Here is a 23852-nt window from a genome sequence, read left to right as displayed (position 1 = left end):
GTGTGAAAAACCAGCGTCAATCCTTCCTACGTCTAAGAAGGCTGAAGGCTTTTATAAAACTAAGGAGGACAAATTTCTTTTCCTTTTTCTCATCCTTCTCCATCATCGCTGGTCACAGAGGAGATGCAGTCAATGCACAGGCAAGATCACCATTCTGTGCCTGCTGATAGGGAGGGAAAGAAGCTGGATAGCTTGGGATAGAAAGTCTATACACATCTACAGCCCTCAACATAAACATTGCTAATTATGCTGCTGTTATGGGGACTTACCAAATATTCTTTTGGAATAAGATGGTAGTGTACAAAGAACACCTACCAGAGGACCAGAAGGTGTTAGTCAAAGTGATTCAAGAGGAGGCAATCAGGCTACCCAAGCAGCAAATAAATGTTAGAAGGCACATAGTCAACTCTTCCACCAGGGCTTTAGTGTCAGCACTGCAGTAGTCTTTCGGAGGCATGCTTGGCTCTGCTCCACAGACTGCTGCTGGAGACAAGAAACAGGGTGGAAGATTTACCATTTGAGGGTGAAATGTTATTTTCCTCAAAGATGGATGAATACTTATCACAAAAGCAGAAGGGTTGGTAGACTGTGAGATCCTATGGAGTGCTGCTGTCCCCACAACAGCTTAGCTTTCAACCCTTCTACAAACAGCAGCTACAGCAACAGTATAGGGGTTGTTACTCAAGATACCAACCCTACCAACAGCAGTATCCTCATGGTTGTTCTACATCTGTTGGTCAAGGAGAGTATCAGAGGCTTAAACCCATTCACAAATTGAAACAAGGTATCTTGTCAGCTGGGAGCAAAGATGTCAGCCAAAGTCCGAAGCATTCTGGCTAAAACAAGGAGAAGCTTTTATCTTCGGGAATAGACTATTACACAGCATGGGTGTCTATCACTATAGGTGTTTGGGTATTAGAAGTTATCAGAAATGGTTATAAAATTGAGTTTAACAGTTCTCCATGTTTATTCCTTGTAAAGCTCCTTGATCTGCCTTACCTGAACTGACTAAAGAGTTGTCAGCACTGCTGGAAATGGGTACTGTACAACAAATACCTGCATCTAAACCTAGCCTGGGGTTTTACTCTAGGTTTTTTCTAGTCCAAAAGAAGGACGAGGGTTTTCAGACCCATACTGGACCTGAGAAATTTTAATAAAATGTTCAGAGTACATAAATTTAGAATGGTAACAATCAATATGGTGCTACAGCTGTTGCCCCATGACTCTTGTTTTGCACTGTCTGTTTTCATATATCCATCCATCCCACAGGAAATTCCTGAGATTTCAGTTTGAGGGGAACATATATCAGTATCAAGTCCTGCTGTTCAGACTAGCTGTGGCTCCCAAGATTATTCACCAAGTGCATGGCTGTAGTGGTTGCTCATCTGAGAACTAGAGACTGTTCTGTTTACCCTTATCTGGACAATTGGCTAATCTCTGCCTATTCCAAAGAGGCCTTAGAAAAGAATATAGACATGGTGTTAGAGACATGTCGGTGCTTGGAATTAATAGTTAATTTTAAAAAATCGAACCTTATCTCTTCTAGAAGAGTGGTATTTATTGGCACATTACTAGATGCTGACTCTAATAAGGCTTTTCTCCCATTGGAGAGAACGCGAAAGATTAAAGTTCTTGTTAGATCTATGATGAATAGTAGATTTCAATCAGCACTGAAAATTCAACTGCTCCTAGGTGTAATGGCTGCAGCTACAAATGTAATTCCTCTGACTTGGCTACAAATGAGGGGATTATAAATATGGTTTCTATCTGTCCGTAGCTCCACTTTACATGCCCAGAATAGATAGCATTCTATTTTGAGAGTAGTTATTAGATCACTGCATTGGTAGTTATCAGATCCCAGTCTACTTTGATATTCCAAGGATCAAAGCCACTGTTACCATAGATGCTTCAATAGAAGGCTGGGGGGCACATTGCAATAATTACACTACCCATGGCACGCAGTTGAAAGGTGAAAGGAATTTGCATATCAATATATTAGAAATGAGGGCGGTTTGTTATGTGCTTATCTCCTTCGCAGGTATCATACAAAACAAACATGTCCAAATACTTATGGACAACTGCACAACTATGTTCTACATAAACAAACAAAGAGCCTCTGCAGAGAATCCATGTAATCTGAAACAGGGCAGTATGACACAGAGTGTCCCTACAGGCCATCCCAGGGAAATCCAATTTCATTGTGGACAGACGAAGCAGACTAGGCTTCTCCGCTCACAAGTGGTTGCTGAACGAGTCATGTATACGACCGATTTTCCACCAATGGAGTTTCCTGGACATAGACCTATTTGCAATAGAAGAGAACCGAACGGCTCCATTCCAGTTAACATGGTCAGGATACCTCTTTTATGCCTTCCCCCTTCCCCATACCTCTGATAGCTTGCACCATCAGCAAAATACAGATGGATTGCATAGTGACATAGCCTTTTTGGCCATGTCAGGCATGGTTTCACCGACTTTCTCTAATGGCCAAGGGCAAGTTTCGACACTTACCCTTGGTAGTGGATCTCTTCCTGTACCAAGGAGTGAGGTATCACGACATACCCAGACTCAGACTGATGGCATGGTTAACCCTGCAATAGGCAGTTTTCCCCAAGGAGTAGCAGAGGTTGTACTAAATGCCAGAAAAGCTAATACTAGGAAATCTTATGCCCATAAGTGGGATAAACTTGTGGAATGGGCCAAGGATAAAGACCTCAACCCCTATATGTGCCCTGCCATTGTTCTGGAATAGCTTTTGAGCCTAAAACATTATCGGCTCTCTTTTTCGTCTATTAAAGTATATCTGGCTGCTATTTCAGCATTTTGTGTCCCTGTAGACGATAAGACTGTTTTCTCATATTATACTCTAAACTATTTCTGAAGGCTCTACAGAACATGTTCCCACCAGCGACTTAAATTATACCTCTGTGATCATTGCAGCTGGTCCTGGCAAAACTGATGGCTAAACCATTGAACCCCTAGCCACTTGTCCATTAAAAGTCCTTTCAATTAAAATTATATTCCTGGTAGCTATTACTTGTGCCAGGAGGGTAAATGAATTAGCAATACTACGCATGTATTTTCTTTTCCTAAAGATTCATGCGGAAAAGGTGGTACTGAGACCTAGTTTGGAATTTCTTCCAAAGATAGTTTCTAAATCCCACACTTCACAGGAATTAATATTACTTTAACATAAAAGGCAAACTGTGTTGCCGACGATGCACATTTTATCCTGGTGTGCCTGTGCAGGAGCATCAGGATAAAAAGTGTGTCATGGCCAATACAGCCTCCAGAGGGTGCCGCAGTGGTGGGACGGCCAGTCAAGCTAGCTTGTCCCTCTGGAGGACACCACGACAATAGCACAGCCAGGTGAGCCAGCCCATCCCTCTGGAGGCCACGCTGTTCTGTTGCTAGTTACCTATATTTTTCCTATCCCCATCATTTGAGTCGGAGAGGACACTCCATAAATTTATCATAAGGAGGGCAACACTTCTTTACTTGAAACATACGGCACCATTCAGATCGGAGGTCCAACTTTTTGTTTGTTATGTGGACCCAAATAAGGGGGAAAGGGCCACTTCTTAGACCATTGCCAGATGGGTAGTTCAGGCTATCAAAATGTGCTATGAACAAACTGACTTATCTTGTCCTTTGGAAGTTCATGTCCATTCTGTAGGCTCTGGTATATTTTAGGAAAGATCTTTAGTCTGATTAAGGAGTGAATGAAGAGAGTTTACTTAGGAACTACAACTTCAACAGAAAAGGAGAGAAAAAGAATAGAAACTAACTACCTCAGTAAAAAGGGAGGAGGGACTTGCAGGAAGTATCCTAAGAATATCAATCTGAAGACATACAGGAAGGTCAGAAGAGAGAAGGAAAGAAGGATCCGGCTCTGCCATCTATCTAACTGTCAGACCCGCTGCCCCTTGCATGTATTCTGTATCTTCTGCCTTCTCTGTACACAAGACATATTTCCAACACCTCTTTTTAAGGTGTGTACAGAATCCACAAAGTTTAACTTCTTGCGTAGACTTTCAAACTTGTCTTTAGGGAGTGGTTTAGTGAGTACATTGGCAATCATCTCTTCTGTGCAGCAATACTTCAACTCAGTAAGTCCATCCTCTTGCATATTTCTCACCAGATGTTGTTTCACACCAATATGTTTTGTTCTAGAGTTCATCTTTTCTGTTTGTGCAAGTTTTATGCACCCTTGATTGTCCTCAAAGAGTTTTATCAGTTTGGGTTCTTGAAAATCCACTTGCACCCAACTGTTCCCTTCCCTGGAGGGAGTTCTTCAAGGGTCCATTCCTCTGCAGCCCTTCTCTGCTTCTCTGGCAGGCATTTTTGTTATGTGTTCCCATGTGGAGGGTTCAGGCACAACCTCTGTTTTTGCCAGATAGGAAAGTCTTTTCGGTGGTATGTTTTTGTTTACTCTCTCTGATTTTGTGATTCTTGGATCTTCAGTCCCTTCTGGCTCTGTGGCCCCTTCTGGCTTTGCAGCCCCTTCTGGCTCTGCGGGTTCTGCTGCTGTGCCATGTGTGCAGTCCATGATGGGTAGTTGTACTACTCTTTGTTGCTGTTCTTCATTTTCTCCTGTTGGTGCACTTTCACCAATGCCTGCTATCTTCCTTTCATTAACAGACGATGTGGCAGATTTTTATAGTTTCAGTCTTTGGGTTAAGGATTCGGTATCCTCTACATCCTTGTGCATACCCCACAACAATTCCTTCTTCTGCTTGGAGAGCCATCTTAGACCGTTTTTCTTTAGGAACATAATGTCAGGTCTGTTGCCCACAGTCTACTCTCAGTATATTGCCTACTCTGAGTATGTTGCAATAGTCTCATGTGTCTGTTTTCCACAGTTGCTGTCTAGTTCCCAGGGCAGCTGAGCTCTTATCTGAGGTGGCTCGCCGCAGCGGCCTTGGGACAGCTCCTTCCTTCTCCCTCACTGACTGTACCCAGCTGGATGGGCACCGAGGGTGGGGGGCTTGTGTAGAGGGATAGATATACTGTAACAAGCACTCAGTACGTCATTCTCAACAAGAGACCTGTGTACAGCCAGATGCTTTTACTTGCCTCTGTGTAACCTATGGACATATATATGCTAGAACTATGATTTCTCATTAAAGAACCTTTGACTCAAGAGAGCTTGGATTTCTTGCTGCAAGGGGTGGGAGTCGACTTCAACATATCCTGTTTCCATAGACTGACACATAACTGTAGGCTTTTGATCCAAAAACCTTCAGGTGTTTCACACTTGGTTTGTACCCATACCATAGTTCATATGGGGTACTGCTTGCACCTCTGGTGGGCACTCTATTTTGCAGGTAGGTAGCAGTGTTAATTGCTTCTCCCCAGAATTTTTCAGGTAGCCCTGCTTCAAGGAGCATGGATCTACTCATTTCAGTGTGAGAACAATTCTTTCTCTCTGCTACTCCATTCTGCCCAGGCGTGTATGGCACTGTGACTTGATGCTGAATCCCCTGCTTGGTCATGTAGTTTTTCATTTCATGTCCTACATATTCACCTCCATTGCCAGTGCGGAGTGCCAGTGGTCCTCTCTGGAATCTGTTACTGACCATTGCTGCATGAGCTTTAAATTTTTCCAGGACTTGATTTTTCTCCCTGATCATGTATGTTACAGTATATTTGGAGAATGCATCAATGAAGGTGAGAATATATTTGTTGCCAATTGGTGTCACTATTCTCATTGGACCGCATAGGTCACTGTGTATTAAATCTAATGGCTGCCTTGCCTCATTTTCCTCAGCTCCTTTCCCTTTAAAGCTGGGAGGCCACTGAGGGGGGAGGGGGGAGGGGTGGTGACACAGGAGAGGAGGGGAAGGATGTGGCAGCAATAACAGCTGGGGGAAAGAGGAGGCCAGTGGAGGGGCAGCCACTCTGGGGTCTTGGGAGGGCTGTACTAGCACACCAGTCCTCACTGCTGCTTCTGCAGTTGCGGTGCCGCAACCCTCCAGAGGCCCTGAGGAAGCTGCTGCAGCGATGGAATAGGCTAGTGCAGCGATGGAGAAGGCCAGCACAGCCTCCGGAGGCATTCTCCCAGGCCTCTGAAAGCAGCGGGAAGGCAAAACCATGTTGCCGCCAACTCATTTCTTATCCCCACAGAGTGCACCTGCACAGGGATAAAAAGTTTGTCGTTGGCAATATGGTTTGCCTTTTATGTCTTAGGATGAGCAGCACATTGAAAATATAACATGCTTTGTTACAAAGAAGTTTCAGGATATGATGATTTGTGAAAGTGGTTAATACAGGTATTAATAAGGGTATTATTAGTAGTTTTATAAGTTCCAAGCATTGACAATGATTTTTCTAACTTCAGAAAACAGCAAGAAAGAGGATATACTTCTAGCCTAACAAGGAAGTGGTATGCTCCTGTGCAGTACAGCTCTGCTCTTTCATAGCTCCCATTAATTTCTGTGGTGCTTGTACAGGAAAAACTCCAGGTGGATTGTGTTTGTGTCCCTCATTTTAAGCAGTGTTAAAATAGAGAAATAAAATTGAACAGGATGCCATAAGATGAAAACATTTTTAAGATGCATTTGGTGTTGACCAGTCCTTTCAAAGGTCAGTGAGTTAGTTCTGCCTTTTTTGTTCTTTACAAATCATGAGTCACTGGCCATTTCCACACACGTTGAATAATGCACTTTCGCAATCCTTTTGAAGTGGATTTTTTGTTCCGCACATGGAAAATCAGTTTCAAATGTTCACTAAAGAGTATTGAAAGTGGATTATCCAACATGTGTGGAAGCAGCCACTCTCTGTACTTTACCAAGCCCAAACTACCTTTGTCACTGAAGGCTGTCGTCTCCTCCTTCAAACACTGTTTTTCCTCAGTATTTTTCAAATATGGGCTCCCAGCATATATAAATGTTGTGTTGTGTTGACTCACTGACAGACACCAGTGAATAAATAATTACCATCCAGTTAGGTCATCTTGAGGGGAAATGGCCCAGCACCTTCTGAGTCAGAGATACACCAGTGGATTAAGAGAGACTGCTTCAATGGAATGCATGAAACGTAGAGCCGGACCACACGTTACTAAATACACGCAAATGACACGCAAACCAACTTTCACGGGTCTCCCCTGTACACTTGCCAGTCTTTCAGCACCGTAATCAAACTCATGTCTGCCTTTGCACGGGTTCTCTTGGCATTCCTCCGAGATAGGCGAACAGTATCCCATCATGCATCTGTTCCATTTCCTCATAAATTGAATCAGTGTTAGGAATTGTTCCTCAAGTGGTCAACTGGGGGAGTAATGATGGATTTTATGTTTGTCATCATGTTTGCTTATCAATTGCTTTGTGGTCAGCTGTAATTTTTTTTTTCAAAAGCCAGGAATGATTCCTAAGCTTGCTGCTAATTCCCTGCTAGCTTTAAAAGCAAGGAAAGTGTTAAATAGCTGCTTTCTCCTTCCTCCCTTAGGGTATGCACACACTTTTTTTAAAAAAAGACACGAATGGGTTGCAACGTTGTAATGTTACTGCACTTTTCCCCTAGCATTAAAAGCCAGGAAAGGATTAAATGGCTGCTTTTCCCTCCCTCCCAGGCATGTTTCAGACTTTGCCAAAGAGGGGGGAAAAAACCAAGCATTTTGCACAGCCGTTTGGAAACAAGCCTCTGCTTCCTGGGAGGAGATGAAAGGGCATTTTAACCCTTTCCTGGCTTGATTAAAAAAAATGAGAGTGGTACATGTTTTCCCCCAGAACTCTGCCACCAATTCTCTCTCCAGTGGGCAGGGGACAGCCCAATCAGCAAAAAGGGGGGAAGGGTTCCAACATTGCAATGTTACTACGCATGCTCAATTTTTTTAAAAAAGTGTGATGTGAATTGCATGGCCCCAAAAGCCCAAAACTGCACCAAGGCTTCAAAGTGGGTTTGAAATGAAGCATGCCGTTAGAGCAGCCAGTCTCTCCTTTGGTGTTGCTTGGGGGCAAGGGGGGGGAATATAAGTAGCAGTCAAATGGTGGGGAAAAAACCTACTGTGATGAGAGAGTAGTTCGGGTAGAACTGGGCAATGGCAGGCAAAAAAATGAGTTGCGCGACTGACATCCAAAATAAATTCTTGACTTTCCCTCACGTTGACGTGAGCGCCATCAATCTGCGATATTGAGAGAACAGATGACTGTGCCAAGGGTGGGAAGCGGAAGAAAATGGAGACGGAAACTCTACATTGCTGACTTGATGATCAAGACAGCGTACACTCGCCACTGAAAACAGATGATCTGAACACATGGCCGGATAAGGACACGTACTCATCTAGGCACGAGAACTTGGGGTGAGGCACGAAAATGGACACTCGCTCGGATCTCGTGTATTTAGTAACGTGTGGTCCGGCTCTGAGGAAGAAGCAGGAGCTCAGGTGAGAAAGATGAGGAATGTCTTTTTATAGTCTCCCCCACAACTGAAAAATCTGGACAAAGAATGCTTCATTGTATTACCTCAGGTATTTTCCCTCTTAGTTTTTCAAGGTACATTCTTCCTCTGCTATGCAGACTGTTGCCCTTTTAAAGAAATCATTCTGGTATTCTCCATAGGGATAGAGTGCCACTGAGGGCCAAATTTGTGATCCCTGAAGCCCCACAGGCTTACAGCAGCTGCACAGAATGGCTTTTAAAAATAAAGAAGCATCCAAACGAGATTGGAAGAGCCACAACAGGGGGAAAGGGTCTCCTGCTTTCCCTCCCAAGCCATTTCCCACAGCAAAACTCTGCTGGGGGGGTGTTACTTCTTTTTTTTTTTTTTTTTTTTTGCTGCTTCACGTGGAGTATTCTGTGCATATGAAGCAGCAAAAACAGGGAAATAACTTCCTCCGGTGCTGTTTTAGTGTGGAGAAATGGCTTGGGGTGAGGAGGCAGGACCCCCCCCCCCCCCGGAGGTGGTATTCTGAGCCCATTTAGCTCTCTTTTATTTTTAAAATGCAATTCCTTGAAGCTGCTGTGTGGCTGTGGGGAATCCAGACCCAACTCTTTTGAAAGCGCAACCATGTAGTTTTGCCCTGAGAAACATCCTGTGGCAGTCTCTTGTGACCAAAACATTATATGCCCCCCATAGATACCCACCAACCTCTCCTGAAAAGTAGTAATGCCACCCTGTAAGTTACTTATGGTGCAGTCCTGTGCAGAGTCATTACAGTCTAAGCCTATGAGATTAGATCACAGTAACACTGCATAGAATTGCCCTCAGTGTTGTGGTTCATCCTGATCTTGAGGACAGCCTATAATTACACCAGCTGCTGTTAAGGATGTGAAAGGCATTAAAGCCATTCTCTGCAGGCATCAGAAATAATATACTGGTTCTGATTGATGAAGGTAATGTGTAGACCTGCCCTAAGCTCAGTAATGAATATACGTTGCTTCATGACAGGTTTTATAACTGGACAGAGGTGGTGGATAATCCAGGGAGGAGGCTGCCCAGATTTATTTACTTCATTTTTTCCCAAAGGGACCTATTTTATCCTCACAACAACCCTGTGAGGTAGTTAGGCCGCTAGTGTGTGACTGGCCCAAGGTCACCCAGAAAGCTTTCATGGCAGAGTGGGGAATCGAACCTGGGTTTCTGAGATCCTATTCTGACACTCTGACCACTGCACCTCACTAACTCCAGATGTCTTAGGAAACCCTACAAGCAGGGAGTGAAGGCAACAGTCTCTCCCTACAATTCCCCTCCAATACCTGACTTCAAAAGTGCATATGGAGGCTTCATGTAGCTCTCATGGGTAATAGCTATTTACAGAGTCTGTCACATTGCCTGTTACAGCTCTCTATGCTAGTAGCCCTCATTACATCTTGGGGTAGTGAATCCCCTCAGTACATTAGACATGAAAAAGTAACAGTACAGAAACAGCAAGTCACCATGCATCATATATCTAATAGTAACTAGTGGCCCTAAAACAGTAACAATCTGCTAAGGAATAGACCACACACACCTAGGATATATTTTCTGCAAACCTGCAGTAATCCCTAGGTTTTCAGAAAAATACAATTATTAGAGCTTAAAAACCTCAAAAAAATGAACCTACAATACAGATGCCACCAGGCTTTCCCCCTTCCTATGCAATGCACCATGGAAACATTTTCTAAAAGTGATTTGACATTTTGGGGAAGGGAGGGGGCGATGATGTGTGTTTGTAGGTGTGAGGGGACTTGGAAGGTTAGGAAGGGAGGAGGAAACCCAGCATGTGAGTGTGTTGGGGAGGGTAGAAGGGTGGACGCCCTGGGAGTTCCTCATTCCAGAAAAGGATGGTAGCATCAGAACTTCAAAAAAAAAAGTGATGTGGGTGTTGATTTTTTTTCTGGCTGCTTACAACATGGTGGTTAGCATTTTTGCAACCCTTTCCTACCACACTCATGTTTTGCTTGCTTTTCTGTGTTCCATGCTGAAACTATGAGTCAGTCTGTTTCATTTTCTGTTTTTCCCCTTGGTTCAGTGCTAGACAATTATTGGTCTTTGATTTCTCAGCTTGAGAATTGTTTACATTCAAATACAGTATTAGCATTTTTTTAATGTTACGCTTGTCAGGTGACTAAGGTTTGCCATCCATCAACTCGTTTTGTTCACTCAGGTTATCCTGCCGATAGCTGTATGACTTAGTGCATAGAGGAACATAGATTAGAATACACTGGGTCATACTGATCAGTTATCCAAATGTCCATTTGAACTGAGTAGGGTTGTTGTTTCAGTACCTCCAAAATGTCTTCTGAAAGAGTGAAGAACTTGAAAAAGAATTGGCAGGGGGGAGAGAATTGATGGATTCTTTCAGTAAAAAAATAAGAAATGATTACCACTTTCATGTTACCTGTAGGCTGACCCCAGGTGTCCATATACCACTTGTGAATCTAAATACAGTCACAGAAGCTAACTGTCTGTATCCAGCCCTATGAAGTTGCAATCACTGCTTTCCTGGAATCCTGAATACTTAAAAATTATTTATTTGCAAGCAACAGTCACACTAGGACTTGCGGGGAGGGGGCTGTCATTTCCCCCTCTATCCAGGCTGGGCCTAATTGAGCAGTAAGTCCTCCATCGGGGAGCATGACAGGGGAGGAGGACAGAACCCTTGCCAGGGCTATTTGTCTTCCAAATCTACCCTGGCTCCCCCTTGGAAGGCTTAGCAATATCATTGTAGTTGCCTGCCAACCTCCAAAATGGCGACTGAGAGCTCAGTGAGTATTCTTTTCTTAGAGCTACAGGCATTGTTTCTATTATTTTGGGATGTTTTAACCCTCCCATGATTTTTGGCGGGGGGTTGTTTTTTTAGATTACAGATTTTTCTGTAAACTTGGGTATTCCTGAAGGGGTATATAGAAATCCCCCTTATCTGTCCTTAGCTTCATTTTGCTGATCCTTTAATCCACACACTCTGGCCCAGTTTGTAATTAGATGTTATTTATTTACTTCATTTATACCCCACCTCTCTCCCCAAAAGGGCCTAAAAGCGGCTGACATAATTTTCCTCTTCTCTATTTTATCCTCACAACAATCCTGTGATGTAGGTTAACCTGAGTGTGTGTGATTAGTCCAATGTCACCCAGCAACCTTCCATGGCAGAGTGAGAATTTGAACGTGGATCACTGAGATCCTAGGCTGACACTGTAACCGCTATACAACACTGATAGATAATTGGTTACAAACTAGCTAGATAGTACAGATGACTGGTTTCCCTTGTGGTTGCATCTGTACCATGGTTCAGTTTCCAGACATTAGAAAATCATTTGCAGCTAACCAAAGAGAGGTCACAGTTCCCAGCTGTGTGTGGTTTAAGGAGATGGGATAAAAATTATGTTTAGCTTAATCCTTCCTGTGCCTCATCGGTCACTATAGCTCAGTATAGCACATTCTGACCCCAGCACCAATAATTCACTCGGTGCTACAGGAGTGGACAGTGCTGATGTGGAACACAAGAGCTTTATGGTTTTTGCTTTAGCGCTCTAACACACAAGGGATCAAATGAAGTAGAGTGATCTGTGCGCAGAAGCATGCACGGGCAGCCAGGTGGCCATTGCTCTGTCTAGGTGACTATCTGTACTACCCAGTAGATCCTGGAAAGGAAGAGGAGGAGGAAAGCATACTGCATTTATAAGCCCTGTTTCCTGTCTTTCACCCAATCTTCAGCATGATATTTTGGAAGGAGTCTCACTATATTCACTAAGCCTTATTCCCAAATAATGATGCATCATGTATGGCCTGAAGATGCTTTTTGAGGCACATCATGTAATCTGCAACTTTATGTAACATGAGCATTTTAATTTGATTGGGCCATGGTGTTCCATGCTGTGATCACTACCAAGCTGGATTATTATAATAGGCTGTCTTTGCAAACCGTTCAGAAATTTCAGTTGACTCTGGACATGGCCACATTATTGTCAAGGGACAGATACAAGGATCAGATCACCCCTATGCTAAAAGGTCTCCACAGGCTTCCCATCTGTTTCTGGGTACAATTCAAAGTCCTGGTTCTTACCTGGAGGAGACTCTAAATGGCTAGGGGCTAGAATACTTGAAGGCTGAAGGCTGGATCACTTTTTCCCATGTAGTCCTGCCTACCTTCCCCCTTTCCCCCCCTCTCCTCCTCTATATTTGGCCAGTTTCCTTCTGCCCTCCATGCATCTGACGAAGAGAACGTGATTCTCGAAAGCTTATGCTACAATAAAATTGGTTAGTCTTAAAGGTGCTACTGGACTCTTTTTGATTTTGCCCACCAGGTAATATCATTTTCTTAAGTCCTGTTCTCTGTTCCCCTTGCCTGCTGAGGTAAGATGGATGAGCAGCTACAGAAAGGGCTTTTTCTGTGGTGGTACCCTGCCTCTGGAACTCCCTTCCCCTTGAGGCTCACCTAGTGCCTGCCTTACTTTCTTTTAGACAACAAGCCAAAACATTTCTTTTATGGATCCGTTTTTATTTATTCTACTGGTTGCAGCAGTTTTACTGACTTGGCTTATTAGTTTGTTTTATTGTTTGAATTGAGAGTTCGTCTCAAGAGGTGAAATGCAGATTTTCCAAATAAACAAAAATGTGAAAGCTTCAGGCGCGCGTGTGCGCGCGCGCACACACACACACGCACCCCGCAGCTGCCCATATGCTTGTATTTATGGGCTAGTGTTTATGGCTTTGATTGTGTTCTGTTGCTGCTGGTGCTGTAGTGCTTTCAGCTGTGTTGGGGGAACCAAGCCATCTTGCAGTTCTCTTGCAGAACTGATACTGCTTCCAAGTATTCCCACTGCTTTGGGAAATCTCTTGGTCCTCTGTTGTTGTTGGAAGGGATGGATGCCACTTATTTCCCTAGTAAACCACCTACCTGAAGTGAAAGTCATTAGTTTAAAATGACTAGAGCTGTGTACATTTGTCCATCTACACCCCAACTAGTTCTCAGGAGGGAAAGAGAAACTGAAAAGACAGCACAGACTTCTCTTTTGACAGTTGCTGTGGTTGCCTGCACTGGTGTGAAGCCCTTGCCCACATACACAAACCCTTCTCTTGTTGCTACTGCTGTTTGGGCCAGAATTAATGTTACATAATAAGATGTGCACTGGTTGGAGTATTGGCTTCGGATCGGGAAATCCAGGCTCAAGTCTCCACTCGGTCCTGAAACTTACCTTGTGATGTTCGGCCTGTCATTCTTTCTCAGCCTAACTTGCCTTGTGGAGTTTCAAAGATAAAATGGAGGGGATGATGTATGCTGTCCTGGGATCCTTGGAGGAAAGGGTGGGATTAACATGGAACACATATACAAGTAGACCAACTCAGATTTGGGAATGCTGGTCCATACTGAGTATGTAATGGGAGGAAAGCTCAATTTGGAAGAGGGAAGCAATTGAGGGGGGGGTGCTTCTGCTTCCCAGTCCTCTTCCTCAGTAAGGATTCCAAGTCACGTGTTTGTCAGCTGCTGGGGGGAAAGCAGAGAAGAGACATTGGGTGGGAGAAGGGTTAACACACACACACCCTGCCATCTGATCTATCTTCCCCTTCCCTACTCCTAAACAGTCTGGCCACTAGATGTCTGAAGAACCACCATCTTCCTAACGGATCTTACGTTAAGGTTCCCCAGAGACTACACAGAATGCCTTTGGAAATCAGGATGTTTTCACCAAACACCATTCCTGAGAGAGCTGGTGCTATTTTTGCTGCTGACCCAAGCTTTAGGTGGGCGGGTTTATTTTAAGTTTTCTGTTCCTCCTCTCTGTTGCTTTGCTGGGTGCTTGCGGTTTACAGTATTGTCACTTGATACTTTGCTGGTGTTGTATTGTTTTTGGTTGCTCTGGGTAGAGCCTTATATTTTTAATTTTAAAGGCAAGAAAATGTCTTAAAAGTTTTCTTTGATGTTTGGCTCCTTAGACGTAAGATCTGTGCCAGAATGCTAATATGGCTCTTTACACAGGGGCAAGCTGAGGGATCTTCCATGAGAATGTTCACACGACATTTCAGACATGAGGCATGAACCAGGTGCCTGGGGGATTTCTTGGCACACTCTGGCTTCTCTTGTTCTGTTGCTTAGGCGTTAAGAGTACCGCTGGCTACTCCTGATCCCTACCTTGCAAAGGATCTGGCATTAGGCCTCATTTTCCTTGCATTTTCCCATTAAACATTTCACTTCCTCCCACACTGACCCTGCAGGTCTTCATAGGCCACACCTAGCTGTCCGATGTCTCTTTAGACTTGAGAGCCAGTGAAGTATAGTGGTTAGATTGTTGGACAAGGATTTGGGAGACCCAGGTTTGAATCCCCACTCTGCCATGGGTGATGTGGGGCCAGTCCCAGCCTACTATACCTCACAGGGTTGTCGTGAGACTAAAATGGAAGGGGAACAATACCATTCTCATTGGGGAGAAAAATAAGGTAAAAATATCTAAATGCACTACTTAATAGAGGAGTTACATACAGTCTGTCCTTTTAAATATAACTGCACCTTTCCCTCGCACTTGTACCTGCAGCCAGTTACTGTACCTTTTTCTATTGCCTGTCTTTCCTTGTCAGTGTAAATGGAACGCTACTGGATCTTTGGATGGAGGGAATGGAACAGAATAACCAACACCTGCAAAGCTTCTCATGTAGTGTGACAACCACACCCTTCTGCCATTTATGTTGACCTAACTGGGCAGTCTGTGTATGCAAGAGACTAGATGGGTGCAAATGATGCATTAGAAATGGAAAGAAACCAGTAACCTTGGATGGAGCATTTCAGGCTCCATGGTCATTAAGATGTAAAGACTTAATGCAGTGCTTCAGCAGAAAAAATTACAAGGCAGATTCTGGGAGAAACTGCTGAGTTACAATTCACGTGCATATTTGACACTGTCGGACTTGGACTGAGTTGACTTGTTTCTCCTTGCAAGTTTATGTACAGGAGTACCTCACACTGTACTGCTTCTTGGCCCAGCCAGAAGTTAGTACCACCAGGTCAGCAGTGGTGCAGTACAGCAGCAGACAGGGAGTCAGCCACCACCCACCCACTTGTGGAGATTTTGAGCAGCTCCATCTCCCCACTCACAATGGCTTCTGTCAGCTAGTGGAGGAGAGTTGTTCCCTGCACCTCACCATCCCCAGATGATAAAATCTTAGATTCTCAGATACTTTCCCAGGTATTTATAAGTGAAACACACAACAGTCAAACCTAACATTCAGCAGATGTCTGATAGCCAGCAACCCCCCGAGAGCATTTAGAGAGCAGGATCTGGTGTGCCCGCTGCATGACACTGGCACACTGATGTCAGTTCCAGTGAAAACTGGAAGTGATGTCATGGGATGCTCTAGAGCTTTGAAAATTATGTGGTTTTTCACCCCAAGTGATGCCAGTATGCTGGCACTTGCCTGTATTCCCCCCCTTCTTTCCCCCCAGTGCTTCAGGCACCAGTAGGCAACAAAACAAGTTGCCAGGGGGATCTGGTGGGAGACCTGGCAACCCTAGTCTTCAATGACAAGAGGCTCATCGAATGTATGGCTGAGATTTGTGTATCATATGTATAGACCATAAATATGCCTATATAAATACAGTTCCCTTGCCTGAGTGCTATTTTGATGTCCTAATATTTTACATGTAGCTTCGTGCCATTTGATTGCATACTTAATAGGTGGTAGAGGATTAGTTAAGAACTACAGTGTTAATATATTTTGAGTGTTCCGCCTTTAAATGTTTCTCCTGTCTGCATAGTTTTTTGTGCTGCCCTCTTCTGGTCATTATGGTGACTACATTGTCCACCCTTGTCACTAAATATTGTTGCCATAAATTCTTGCCTTTCAGCTCCTCCTGCATTGTGGGCTGATGTTTCAAAACCTGATGCTCACCCCCCCCCCACACACACACACGATTTATTTACAAGATTTATACATTGTCCCACTCATCAAATTACTGCCAAGATGATGTACATAGGACTTGAGTCCAGTGGCACTTTAAGAGACCAACAAGATTTTCAGAGTGTAAGCTTTTGACAGTCAGATCTCCCTTCTTCAGACATGAGTGGGAATGGAGATCCCTGAGCCTTTATATCCCAACCAAAGATGAGGGAGTGTTAGAAGGGAGGGCATCAGGATGTAAAGGTACAATGCAGCTTGATTAGAGCAGAAATTAGCATCTGCAGTGAGATAAGAGTCCTAAGTCTCTGTTCAGCCCCAGGGCAGGGGCATCCATTTTTCTGAATTTGTGAATAAACTCCATTTCAGCAATCTCACATTGTAATCTCCCCTTGAAGTTTCTCTGAGGACAGCCACTTTTAGGTCAGCAATGGAATGTCCTGGAAGATAAAAATATTCTCCCACTGCTTTTGGAGTTTAGTGATTTCTAATGTAGATTTATATCCATTTATTCTTTTGCATAGGGACTAGGGATGTGCACCCCCCAAAAAATTCAGGTTTCCTGCTTCGGGTTTACCCAAAGTGGGGGGGGGGAAATCCACATTTACCAGAATCCCAAAGTGGCAGGCCACTTCAGGATTCTGGTATTTAGCTCGCTTCGATATGCTCCATAAAGTTTCAGAACATACTGAAGCGAGGGGGAGCAAACCTCTCCACCCCCACCCCTCCCCGGGGCAAACCCACCCTCCCCACTTACCTGGCCAGCAGGGAGAGGGGAGGCTGATCAGCTGGGCAACAGGAAAGCGCGGAGCCAGCTCCTGCAGAGCCAGCTGGGCGGCAGGGAAGCATGGAGCCAGCTCCTGCAGAGCCAGCTGGGCGGCAGGGAAGCACAGAGCCAGCTCCTGTGGGGCCTCCGCTGAGGCAACCAGCTAGGCAGCGGGGAAGCACGGAGCCGACTCCTGCGGGGCCTGCGCCTCCTCCTCCGCCACCGCAGCGGCCAGCTGGGCGGCAGGAAAGCATGGAGCCAGCTCCTGCAGGGCTCACGCCGCCTCCACCACCGCAGCGGCCAGCTGGGTAGCAGGGAAGGGCAGAGCCGGCTCCTTTACTGCTGCGCGGCCCTGCAGGGTGGTGTGGAGGGCCAGAGCTGCCCACTTCATGCCCCTTAAATGGCCCGGCCATCGAAGGCATTCATTCATACCACAAGAGCGGAATGCATTCTCTAACTGGAGCTGCCTGCTTGTCTCTGACATTCGCCTATTGCCTTCTCTTCTGCAGAAGACCAGGTGGCCCAGCAGGCTGAGGAAGTGTTCCAGAGCTATGCCTTCCACCGATATCAGCAGGAGCTGGAGCAGAATGAGGCAGATGTGCCGATCGATCCAGAAATTGCTGCAATCCAGCAGGAGCCGGGCAGGTAGAGAGCGGCAGAATTTAACCTCAGTTCCTTCCTTGAATCCAAGGCAAGGCCAGTGCCTGCCTCCGTCCCCATTCCGAGGCTAACACATTTTGGCCGTCTTCTGGCAGCACCAGCAACCTGGTCGGAAGGCGCCTGGCCACCATTGGTGATGACATCAATGCACGGTATGATAAGGAGTTCTGTGAGATGTTGGAGTCCCTGCAGCTGACAAGGGACAACGCCTATGAGTACTTCACCAAAATAGCCTCCAGGTAAGTCAGGCAGGCAGCTGCCCAGTTTCTTCTGGACTTCCTCAAAATGTTACAGTTAAGCTGGCTTAACTGTCCAGCATCCAGAGTTGCCAAGTGTAGTCCTGTTCGGGTTTCATTATCCTAGGGTAGGTTAAAAAAAGTTAAAGTGGTCCCCTGTGCAAGCACCGAGTCATTACTGACTCATGGGGGAATGTCGCATCACAACGTTTTCTTGGCAGACGTTTTGTTATGGGGTGGTTCGCCATTGCCTTCCCCAGTCATCTACATCTACAGAGGGTAAGTGGCTAAAAAGAGGTCTACTGAAGCTTGTGCCATATCCTCCAGTGTTTCTTCATTGAATCCCATCCATTTCCTTGCTTCCCCAAGTTATAAGCTGCCATAGTTGTTCTTAGATATTCTACACACTTGCTAATCCCCTCACATGTACAACTGAGTTCCAGATTCCATCTATTTTAACAATGCTTTACCGCTCTTGTCTGCTTTATGTTTTAGATAATTTAGAATTTAATTAAAGTTTACTTGAGGACTAACCCAGATTTCTCAGGGCACAGGAGGTAACAACAACTCTGATTCAAGTTTCCTTGGATGGGCAGTTACGTGTTTTAAATTAAAAACAGTAACAGTGAAGTGCCCTGCTGGATCATCATTAATCTACTGTAGATCATTGTGTGTTCAGCATCAGCCAGGAAGATGCCTCTGATGTGCTCCCATGCAGAGCATGAAGGCTGCAATCCTCCCTTGTTGTCTGTCCCATGCATCTGATTACTCAGATTTACTGCTGCTGAATATGGACTTGGGTGTATTCATAGAATCATAGAGTTGGAAGGGGCCATACAGACCATCTAGTCCAACCCCCTGCCCAGTGCAGGATCAGCCTAAAGCATCTCTGACAAGTATTCATCCAGCCTCTTCTTGAAAACTGCCAGTGAGGGGGAGCTCACCACCTCCCTAGGCAGCTGATTCCACTTTTGAACTACTCTGACCGTGAAAAAGTTTTTCCTAATATCCAGCCGGTACCTTTGTGCATGTAATTTAAGCCCATTGGATTCCCTTTGAAAGCTACTTTCAGGAAGCGGAGGATGAATGTGTGTAGCTTGTCCAGGAGTTCACAAACACGCCAGCCATGACTTGGGGGTCACTGCAAACCCCTCTCTCCATCCCAAATTCTCCGTCAGTCCTTTTGCCTTCCGCAAAGTGAGAAGCTGACACATTTCCTGCTCTGCATTCTGCGAGCCAAAGAGATTCCGTGGGGGTGGGGCTGCCAGTGGTAAGTGGCTTTGTGGAGCCCAGAGCTTGTCCACAGTAGTGAATTGCCCAACGCAAGGTTTGTGATGCATCGGTCATTACTTCTCTTTTTGAAACAACATATCCACTTTCTGTCCACCTACGTGTGTGTGTATATGTATGTCCACTCTCAGTCCTTTGTGAATATTGTGTAACTGTCTCTTCTATCCTCTCTTCCTGCTCTCCCCTTCTTGGGAAGCCAAGCAGCGTTGTTCTCATCGTTTTACCACCTTGAGGTGGTCAGTGTACTGCAACCAGGTAAATTAATTGATGGTGCTTTCTTTTCCTCTGTTTTTAACTCTGTATTCCGTACGGTGCCTTCAGAATCTCCCAGTTACAGTATGTGGATTTCCAGCTGTAAGTAAGGCAGTGAATAGTGTATCTGTGTTAGAATGTTGCTACTCTGATTAGTTTTTATGTGATTATTTTTTAAAAAATTATCCCATCAGTCAGCCACGCAAGATCTCAAAGTAACTAACAACCAGTTAAAATACATTTAAAAGGTTTTTTTTTAAAAAAAAAAACTAAAATCACAGATAAAAACAAATCACAATAACAGCACTAGCCAGTCAACTAAGTGCATTCCTAAATAAACATGTGTGAGCTGTTTATACGAACTTTTAAACATGAAGTTCCATGGAGATAGGGTATCACCACAAAAAAGTCCTTGCTACTTAACTCCAAAGGATGTATCCAAAGTAGAGCCACATTTGAAAACTTAAGAGTTTGTGTTATCCTGAAGAAACTACTCTTTTGTGTGTGTGTGTGTGCTTGCGTGTGTGAGACACAGAGAGAGAGAGAGGTTTCTGATTCACAAGTCTTTTTAAAATGAAAAATCTTGGAAGTATTTCCAGCAAGATGAGAAACAAGAGGAGTCTGAGCTTTGCTTCTAAAGTGTTTAATACCTCCCCCTCCTCTCTCCTTGCCACTTCACCAGCACCCAACACGTAGGGCAGAAGACATAGTCATGCTGTTTTCTGGATCATTCTAGTCCAGATTGGGAGTACCTCAGTTGTCAGCAGTTTTGGAGGTTGCAACTGGATTCGCATGCTCTGCAAGGATCGTAATAACATTAGATACTCAAGGGCTGACATTAACAGTGCATGAAAACATGATGTGGTCTTGTGATTGTGAAGCAGGTGTGGTTTTCCTGTTTTTCATTTTGATGCAATTGTAATGTGACTAAGCTATAGCCCTTTTTGAATGTGACTATTTGGAGGCTGATCTAAAATGTGCAAGTTCCAGAGCAAGAGAAGCACTTGAGAAATATTTACCTTTAGACAAGTGGTAGGGAAGTACCTAAATTCCATTGGCAGGCTCCATCAGACAAAGGAATGTCTTGAACAAGAGGATGTGGCTCAAGGGTATGTTCGTATATGCTGTTTATAACCCCTGACAGCAAACAGGCAAGGGGTCTTGTGCATTTGTGCCTTGATGCAGCTTAAATGCCTTGGCTGTGTGCAAATGAACACACACATGCACTGTCCAAGCAATGCTTTATTGCTGCCAAGAAAATATGAACAAGCAGTGTCCCAGAAGAAGAAAACAAATAGCCAGCCATAACTTTAAAAACAAACAACGACAACAACAACAAACCTCTCTCCTCTTTCCCCTGCAGTTTGTTTGATAGTGGTATAAACTGGGGCCGTGTGATAGCGCTGCTGGGCTTCGGCTATAGGATGGCAATCCATGTATACCAGCATGGGATGACTGGCTTCCTAAGGAGGATCACTCACTTCATAGCAGACTTTGTGCTTCACAACCGCATCGCTCGGTGGATTGCCCAGCAAGGAGGATGGGTAAGTTCCAGAAACATTTTTTTAAAGGTAATTATTTCTCTTAACATGCAAGTGGCTTAAATCTAATTAGAGAGAGTATAGGCTGACAACTAGGTCTCCTTCCTTAGCTGTTGATAGGAAAGCTCTGCTCTTCTGCCAGGTTTCTCCAGGGTCTTTTCTCTGATAGGCCCACTGGCATTTCAGCTTTTTCCCTGTGACCTTTTGGTACCAGGTGGACATGTCCAGTCTGCTGTGTTTTCTCTCCTCACTTTGCCTCCATGCGGTGCTTCTCTGTTCCAGTTCCCTTTGTGTCAGGCCCTCCCAAGTGTTCCTCAGCAGGAGCAAACCCATGTGGGGACTTTTAGGATCACTTTAAACATCACACACCTTTCCTTCTTGAGAAGTGAGTAAAACATGCCACAAAGATACACACATCTTTATGCTTAGAAGTTGCAGTTGGCTGTGGATTCCCAAAACAAGTATATTTGGTATGTAAGCAGTTGGCTATAGAATTATATTTTTTACTTTAAGACGCGCGTCTATCTCTGAGGAAGGATGCATGAAATATTTCTCCCCTCTATCAGACACACAGAAATTCATTTTGCAGACCTTCAGGCACCTTTCTTTTCAAAATTCTGTGAAAAGAAATTGTGGTTGCATGATATGGTATGGTCTCGACTTTTAAAAGTAATTATACATTTCTCTCCCACTAGGTGGCAGCAATGGACTTAAGCAATGTTTACTTGAAGTACATGATTGCTTTGGCAGCAATTATCTTGCTGGGCCAATTTGTGGTATGTCGCTTCTTCAGGCCATGACTGAGGGGAAACATGCTGGTAGCCACATGCATGCCAGCTATTGAAGTGCTGCTCTGTGGTGATGCTTTCAAAGAAAGGAGGACTCAAGAAACAACCAAAGGAAAATTCCAGTGTGGCTCCAATATATTTAAAGCAGGGAATCCACAGTGTAGTATTAAAAGGACACATGGAAGAGGATTTATTATTTCTGGAGGCCACAGGGGCCAGTAGTTGCTCAAGACAGAGCCACAGTGTTGTGAGAAAGAAGAGGGAAGGGAACTGTGTCCTTCACAGAGTCTCTACGAAGAACAAATCCTTTTTCAGAACAATCTCAGGGCCAGTTCTAATACAACAGTTTGCAGCTGTGTCTCCATGGAAAGCAGAAGCACGGTGGGCCGTATGTGACATCATTGCTTGCTCCACTTCTTCCCACTTTCATGAACTTTTCTGGTGCTGAAATAATGATGTGACATTCACCTGATTGGGAGAATGTGCCTATCTGTCCCTTGATTTATTGGATGGTCACCTTTTATCAGGAGTATACACAACAGTGGACGTTCATTTGAGTGGACATTCAAACATCTCATGACTTAGGGAGGAAGATCCTTAAGAGCATCAGATGTGGGCTTCAGAGTTTCTCCCTGATTATCAGTTCAGAGGCACTTCCTCACCCAGGCACAGAGTTTAGTCCTTGCTAGTGGTTCTCTGTCATTGTCTTACTCATGTTTTATTACTCTGCGGTGATCCCTGTCTATCAACTAGTGGAGAGGATTGGCTGTTTTGAAACAACCTTATTTCTGTTCCATTTTAATCTGGAGGATGCCACTGTGTTTCCTGCACATCACAGCATTTATCTGTGACTTTTCAAGCTGAACATGGCGAAGAATGGAGGGATGACTTGGTTATTTTTCAGATATGGTTGTAGTTGTTTGCCCTTTTGATAACCAATAGCTGATATTTAAATTTGCCTTATGCAAACAATGGGGGGAAATTATGTCCTGTGAATACCTGAAACAGGATGTCATTTTTTCCCCCAGGCAACATGTACATGATTCAGCCAACACATGCAAATGACTGCATTCCAGTGCACAGAGTGTGACTACAAGTGACTTTCTTCATGTGGAGAACACTAGATTTTTCTTGCAAGGTTACCTGGGAAGTGAAGTCCGACTGGTCCTTCCCCTCTCTGTTAGAATTGCTACCTGAAGAGCCACAAGAGGGCTTTGTTTGGGGGTGGGCAGCTGCTACTTTCTCCCAGGGTGGCCTGTGGGCTGCCTGTTCCCGGGAGCTGCTCTGGAGAAAGTGGCCGCGTTGGTGAAGCTGCAGCTGCAGCGACAGTGGAACGATCTGCTGCAGATTCTTCCGCTGTTGCTTTGGCTGAAGCTTCACCGATGCAGCCGCTTTCTTCAGAGCAGCTCCCCAGGAGCAGGCAGCCCACAGGACACCCTGGGAGAAAGTAGCAGCTGCGTGCCCCCAAACAAAGCCCTCTTGTGGCTCTTCAGGCAGTGATTCTAACAGAGGAGAAGGACCACTCGGACTTCACTTCCCAGGTAACCTTGTGAGAAAAATCTAGTGTTCTCCACGTGAAGAAAGTCACTTGTAGCTTTGCTCACACATAGTGAGTTGATCAGGAAGAGGTGCTTCTGAGTAAACATGCCTAAGCATGGGCTGTCTGTCCTATTATTTTCAATAAGTGTGTTAAGCATGTGGTAGGTTCCCTCTTCCATTGAAATCAGTGGGACCTTAGAGTTGCTTAGGAGTTGCATCACACTTAATTGGAGCTCTTCTTTGACATTTCGATCAACCACTTTTTTGAAAATGCAGCATCCTGAGCAGTAGGGGAGACAGTTATGTAAAGAGTCAAATTCCAAACTATTTTGTGTTTGAAGTCATTTTGGCTTTTAAAAAACTAACTTTACTCTAGATCTTTTCTGACCCTGCTTTTTCAGCTGATAGATACTGCTGTGAAGAAATCAGATAAAATATCAATTGACTTTAATGAACCCAAGGTTTCAAATGT

General features: G+C 44.5%; 1 protein-coding gene across 2 annotated transcripts in view; it reads left to right on the top strand.

Moving 5' to 3' along the window:
• The window catches only part of BAK1 (BCL2 antagonist/killer 1), a 44414-nt gene extending 21480 nt beyond the window's left edge, over positions 1 to 22934 (top strand). For both annotated transcript variants that reach the window (XM_054980621.1, XM_054980622.1), the window contains 4 exons: positions 17584 to 17719; positions 17830 to 17973; positions 20876 to 21056; positions 21749 to 22934. In XM_054980621.1, the coding sequence (XP_054836596.1) occupies positions 17584 to 17719; positions 17830 to 17973; positions 20876 to 21056; positions 21749 to 21853 (566 nt within the window). In that variant the 3' untranslated portion in view covers positions 21854 to 22934. The remainder of the gene's footprint in view (positions 1 to 17583; positions 17720 to 17829; positions 17974 to 20875; positions 21057 to 21748) is intronic.
• Positions 22935 to 23852: the final 918 nt, after the last annotated feature.

This window comes from Eublepharis macularius, chromosome 5 (assembly GCF_028583425.1).
Source record: "Eublepharis macularius isolate TG4126 chromosome 5, MPM_Emac_v1.0, whole genome shotgun sequence".
In the NCBI taxonomy this organism is placed as follows: domain Eukaryota; kingdom Metazoa; phylum Chordata; class Lepidosauria; order Squamata; family Eublepharidae; genus Eublepharis; species Eublepharis macularius.
Note: the sequence above shows the minus strand (reverse complement) of the source record. Positions and strands in the feature narration are given on the sequence as shown.